The 6,580-nt window shown below is 37.4% G+C and overlaps 1 protein-coding gene across 3 annotated transcripts in view; it reads left to right on the top strand.

The window, feature by feature from the left end:
* The window catches only part of LOC120793475 (anoctamin-1-like), a 122,052-nt gene extending 115,720 nt beyond the window's left edge, over positions 1–6,332 (top strand). For all 3 annotated transcript variants that reach the window (XM_040133595.1, XM_040133596.1, XM_040133597.1), the window contains one exon: positions 5,721–6,332. In XM_040133595.1, the coding sequence (XP_039989529.1) occupies positions 5,721–5,981 (261 nt within the window). In that variant the 3' untranslated portion in view covers positions 5,982–6,332. The remainder of the gene's footprint in view (positions 1–5,720) is intronic.
* The last annotated feature ends 248 nt before the right edge of the window (positions 6,333–6,580 follow it).

The following is a 6,580-nucleotide window of genomic DNA, read 5'->3' on the forward strand; positions in this document are numbered from 1 at the left end:
TTTAGCTTTAACTGGTCAAGCAGTGCTTGCCTGCTTGTCCAGATGGCATGCCAGTGTCATACAGGAAATCAGGCCACAGGTACTATGCTGACGCTCTTCGCCTTCTAGTGACCCCCCTACTCATGTTTCAAAGTGCCTCATGTCAGCAGAGTAGCAAAGTAAGCTGAGTGACTACCGTACTTTGTACTGTACTTCTAATACACAAGATCATTAGATCAATTTCAGTTCCACATACATATTCTGATCAGATGCTGAGCTTTGTGTTACACAATGCACAATTAATTAGTAGATATAAAAAGTGAAAATTTAATTCCACCATTTTAACACTGTATTTTATGTAATGTATTTAGTACATCATATAATTTGCTGTATTACCTGTATTTCAGTATAACTCCAATGTGTGACATAGGAATCTGTATACCTTCATCTTAAAGGAATTCCTATTCCTATTGGAACAAAAATCGGAAAATGACAAATGGGGCTTTTCTTCTAATTATCAATATTTGTAACATTTTAAAAATGGAAATGTAGCCATTTTCCATTCAATTTGGTACTCAAAATAGAATTTTGTGTTGTTTTGAAACAAAACAACAACACAACAACACATATAATGAATCAAACTCGAAAATATAGTTTCCGTTACTAAGAAATGCAAAGTTGGAAAATTATGGTGGTCCTGGAGCCCTACTCCTCTTTGATTATTGACATGTTTGAAAGTGGGTCGACACATGAACACATGGCATGCAGTTTGTCACTTCAAGGAGTTGGCTGAGGTTGTTCTGTAGCAAGTGTTAAAAGATTTTGCTCTAGTGTCAAACTCTCAAGAAGAGGACAAAGGAAGCCCCCTCTGAATGCTTTAACATTGACAGTGATGTGGGAATGGATAGATAGCCAGCTATTGATCCAGGTCTTTTTCCTTGTACGGTTAACAAAGTAAAATTGTTGTAAGCTGTGATCATGACTCAACTGGTGAACATAAGAGAGGAAGTAAATTTTTAGAAATAAGTTATTTTCAGTCATTTCTGTCTCACACTGCTTGCATACACTCATTTTGTAGTTTCGGGATGCATGTTACATATTAGTTTTGTTGTGTGCATAATACATTAATGACATCAGGTAACAAAATATCATTCAAGGTAAATACATACCAGTTATGTTCTACGAGGTGTTAGTGTTAAGGCAAGGTATATAAATGCATGCAAAACAATTCCTGTGATCATCTTAAGTTATTTCTTTTCTGATGGGAATGGGTCTGTTCAGAGGCACAAAGCAAAGTTCATGAGTGATAACTGAATTGTTTCATGGACATCCTTGGGTCAACATCATCCCAAAATCAAACATACGCACTGAACATAAATTAATATGTAGTGATACATGCAAACACACACAGGGCTTAATGTGTGCTCCTGCCAAAACAGGATGTGGGACCTTACAGATTGAGACCAGCACCTATTTGATTGCATCTGGAACCTCCTTGTTTGCCTATTTTGGGTGAATTTTAAATCTGATTTTTTTTTTTTAAAAAGAGAGAAAGACAAAAGTAATTCAGGTCATGCAGTGACGCCGAGGTACATGGTACTATTGCTTAGCAGTTGTTTCAGAACCCTGGACAGGGCTGTTTGTTGTGTGTAGGTGCCAAGCTGTGATAGTACTGAAACAGAGCAGAGGAGATCGATAGACAGACAGACAGAACATGTCACTTTGTTTGTTTTTTTATTGGCCTCCTTGCCTTTTGTGGTTGTAAATAGAACTTTTGGTCCTAATTACAATTTCCCCCCATTGTAGCAATCCACAGAGGGAGAGAAAGCACAGACAAAGGAAGCTGTAAGCAGCTATTTCTATGCCCCTCCCCCTGCTGATTTTGGGGGATTGTGAATGCTCTGATTATTAAATGTAAAAAAATAAGGCTTTGTTTGTGATGGCAGTTTAGTTTTATTTAGTTTTAACAACGCATCAAAAAATGTCCAGTTTGCTCCAGGCACTGTACATTTTTTGATGCATTACATGACTTTTTCTCTCCCCTAACCCACGGGAACAGCACCCTCTCTGTGTTCTGGGACGTCCTGATTTACAAATTAAGAACTGACCATACTCTGTGTTCAGTTAATATGTAAGTTAGCCAACAAGGTTTTTATTTCTTTTGACCAGGACATTTTTCCACCTGAGAAGGTTGTTTTTGTTAACAATTGTTAACACTTAACAATTGTTATATTATTATTGTTAGCAGCGTTTATCAGTAGGCATATTTTAAACCAAATAATTAATGGACTATCCATTGCCAAACCTATTCCTCACCTTTATAAGTGGAAGAAAACTCTCCTATTGAATGTCAAGCCAACAACACGCCACCATCGAGTATATAATAGGTAGAGTCCTGGATATCTGCTGTTGTAAGCCTAAGTGTTGTATAGCTTTGATTATTCATTTGGCCACAGGATTAGGCTACTATTTACAGCTTACTTATGATACATTAACAGAGGATGTGCAATCATTTTGCAGCCAATTCATTTTGAAGTTGGAAAACTTTAACAAAAAACTTTATCAGAGTTTGAGAAATCATACAGGCATGGATAGGCTATAAAATTTGATAAAATATTCAGGAGATTACCCCACATATTGTAGGCAGACCACTGTTGTATTGTACTTATTCTGTGCTTAGCTATAAACTGGACATAGCTTAAATATAACCGAGATGTCAATATTGTAGCTGTTGTTAATAATGTTGAACAGTTAGGGCTAATATTAACCTTACATAGGGGTTCCTTAAAAAGAAAAATGAAACTGGGATTTTGAACCTTTATCTATAAATTCTATTTCATGTCAGAAAGTGCCTTGATAATCATTTTTTCCACGAAAGCAGGGCCAGCTCTTTAAACACGAATGTCACAGACTGAGTGAGTGAGTGAGTGAGTGAGTGAGTGAGTGATCAAGTGAGTGAGTGAGTGAGTGAGTGAGTGAGTGAGTGAGTGAGTGAGTGAGTGATTAAATTGCACCATTGGTCGGCCAGTCAACTGTTGCCCATTGCTCTTTCAAAATGAATAGGTGCAAACAATTTCTATTGCATCATCAAGGGAGCATTTACAGACAGTGTTGCCAACTTGCCGACACGCCTATGTCACTACATTTAACGACTTTTCAGACCCCTTTATCAACTTTTTTTCACAAAAGTACCTACTGATAAATCTAGTGACTTTTTGGACAAACCTTAGCTACTTTCTGTAGAAAAGAGTTGCCACTATTGCCCGCGAGTGCAGGGCCGGGCTTTCCCTCATCTCATTCAATTGACCGCATGGCAGCTGACATAGATGTGAATGATCTTCCAACTTTCTCTCTAGTGATCATTTTACAAGAAATCACAGCGCAGGTGTTGTCTTCGACTTATGTGTGAGACGATGTCGCAGTTATAAAATAAGGATTTTAGCAGTGCAGAGCAATGGCTTGGAAATGGCTGGTTAATATGTAGCACAGAGAGTAGGAGAGCAGAAAATAGATAAAGGGCAGTTCAGCTGTATACTAGGTTTTGACCTACTCTTGTTAAAAAAAAGCCCCGTTTTTCATTTTTGTTTCAGGCGAGGAAATCAATTGAGGGTGGGTGGATAAACCATCCCATCATGATGGCAAGATTTACCTTTCATTATCAGTCTCTAATCAAAGACGATCCATATGGTCTTAAGTATAAATCAATATTTGGAAAATAGTAGAATAACAAAACTGACCGATTAATTGATTAATTAAACTGATTAATTTTTGGTGTGAACAAATGAGCATTTTCTGTTTCTCAACTCATCAGAACTGAAACTCTCATCACAGCCATTCTACTATTTTTTACTTACAGACGTTACTAATGAAAACATCCTTTAAACAGCATAAAAAACAGTCTTTCTTCCCTGTCCGAATTTGGAGCCTACATGTCTCGCTATCACCTGAATCAATTTGTCTCTTTTCCTCCTGCGCCTTTTTCTTTAAATCGTCCTCCACTTTTTTCTCCACTGTTGCATCATGAGTTTCTCCCTCTCTTCTGTCTCTTCTCTCTTACCTTCACTATTCTGAAATATGAAAACCCTCCATTTTAAAAATCTTACAGTGCATGACGCAGTACTCAAACTTGCAGTATTAACAGTATTAATTATAAAAGTTATGACTGTCATGGGAATACAGGTTATGAGCTATGAAGTTACATTTACTGTATGCTGACCTCAACTATAAGGCAGCAACAAGCTAGATAAACTTGGGCACAATTTATTGTTTATTTATATGTTACGTTACTTTGCAAGCAAAAGTAACACCGCAAATTTGTACAACTACTTAGTTCGACCAATAAAACATCCATACTGGAAGCATCAAAAAGGCTATTGCAGCCATGACCTTAATCAGCCAAAGGCATCACAGCAAAACAACAGGTTAATGTTTTGCCACATAAACAATACTCAGTGCCTTTCTGCAACTGTTCTTCGTGTTTTCCTATGTGCTGGAAATGTTATACACTAATGTTAAGTGTCAAACAGCAGTCTAGGCAGAAATGCAGAAGATTTATGGTCACACTGAACTATGGGGTAATACATTAGCCTGACTGTAGTAATGATTGAATAATTGCAAAAAAAAAATTGGTGTCCCCAAAGGTTGTGATTTTTATTTTTACCAGAGAACAGCTGTTTATAATAAAATGGCTACAATGGGTTATTCATTTTATTTTGAATAATTATGTCACTGAGTCTAAAAAGGTTTAATATTCATGTTTTTGAATGTCAGCACCTCATGTTAACCTGAGCTGCACTGGTGACACTCAGACCGTGTTTGCAGAATGGATGGTGCAGCCTAAAACATTAACATGGCAAACCTAAAATTTGAAGGGACGGTATTAGACCCTCAAAATATTTTGTCATAAAAAATGCATTTGTGCCAATACAATTATATTTACATGCTGCACTTCAATAGCTACTTATAATTATGCACATAAGTATAATTAATACAGAGAAATGTGTGATGTAAGTGTAGCTAGGGATCTGATTGTACATTCATTCAGTTTTTACCACTTAGGTTTTGAGAGAACAGTACGTAAACAAAGAGACAATTCATCACTCATGAATAAGGCACATGACCAAAGGTTGGATCAGATCCTGGCAGTGTGCACTCTGAGAGCTTCGTGGTCAGTAAGTCTCAAGGTCCAAATTGCGCTAAAATGCTTGGACTCTGTTTTATACTTACTTGCAAGTCTAGCTATTATTATTATTATTATTATATCATGATTATTGTTATTATTGTATCTGATTTTTTTATGTCAGTGAATTAATTGAACTGAGGGGTCACAGTGACCTTTTCGGGTGGGCCTGGCCCCCTACTGCTCGTCCAAAATACCAAAGCTGCTCTGTACTATTTTCAGTTCTGGACATTGGAGGCTCATCTCACTCAACCATGCAGTTTAAGGCTGTGGGATTCCTCTGTTACCTTTAGTGTCTGCCGTGTTTGTATATTACCTAAGCAATCTTTGTCACCTGGATTTGTGGTTTCGACAGTCTTATTGATTTCTTTTGCATCTAAATGTGATGCCTGTACTGTTCTGGCATCTTAACTTTCTACAAATTTGAGTTATTTGATGTTTTATACAGTACATCACTTATATTCCTAACTATAGGTTTGGAAATTAACATGGCTCATTTTTATAATTAATTAGAGAAAAGTAAGAATAAAATATATGATTCTCTTCCATTTATCTCTACCAGAATGTTGTGATGCTGATGAGCGACGTGGTGGACTGGCTAATTCCAGACATCCCTAAAGACATCAGCCTTCAGATCCATAAGGAGAAGATTCTACTGGTAGACCTCTTCATGAAAGAAGAGCAAGGCAAGGTCCATATCCTTGAGAGCAGGGCCTCTACAGGGGGCAAGGAGAACTGCAGCAGGAGCAACAACAACAACAACAACAGCACAATGGCTCACCCACGCTCCAGACCGGACACCAACAGCACCAACAGCTTATAATGCTCGTAACAGGGATTTCTTAGTTCGGTCTTAGTTAGCAAGTCAAAACTTGCCAGCAGTCTGCTTGCTCAGGTTAACCTAAACTCTGTGTTTTTGTTCTTGTTCAGAACATTCCAACAACTGGGAGAGCAGCTTGCTAATGAGATGTGAGGAAAGTAAAAGTGGGGCTGCAATGTGTGTGGAGAGTTGTCAAAATGTATCCCAATCCGTACGTGCATTCACATTTGTGAATGTATGCAACAATCTCTAAATGTGTACTCAGATTTGTGAATGTGTACAGAAATCTTTAAATCTATATTCAGCTTTGCACATGTAATGAAATTTGAGAAGGTTTGCGACAATAAATCTTTAAATGCACAGAAAAATGCTGTTGAGAAAAATGCTTGCTCAGATTTGCAAAGTGTACACAAATGTACATGAGATTTATACGTGTGTAAGAATCTGAAAATGTGTACTCAAAACACTCAGTGTAAATGGCTTTTTATTAATGGGTGAAGAGAGGGACATTCACTAAGCCTGTTGCAAATAACTATCAGGGGCTCAAAAGTTTGCATCACCACAATTTCTCATTTTAGGCAGCACTTTTGGAAGCACAAGTC

This window comes from Xiphias gladius, chromosome 8 (assembly GCF_016859285.1).
Source record: "Xiphias gladius isolate SHS-SW01 ecotype Sanya breed wild chromosome 8, ASM1685928v1, whole genome shotgun sequence".
Taxonomy (NCBI): domain Eukaryota; kingdom Metazoa; phylum Chordata; class Actinopteri; order Istiophoriformes; family Xiphiidae; genus Xiphias; species Xiphias gladius.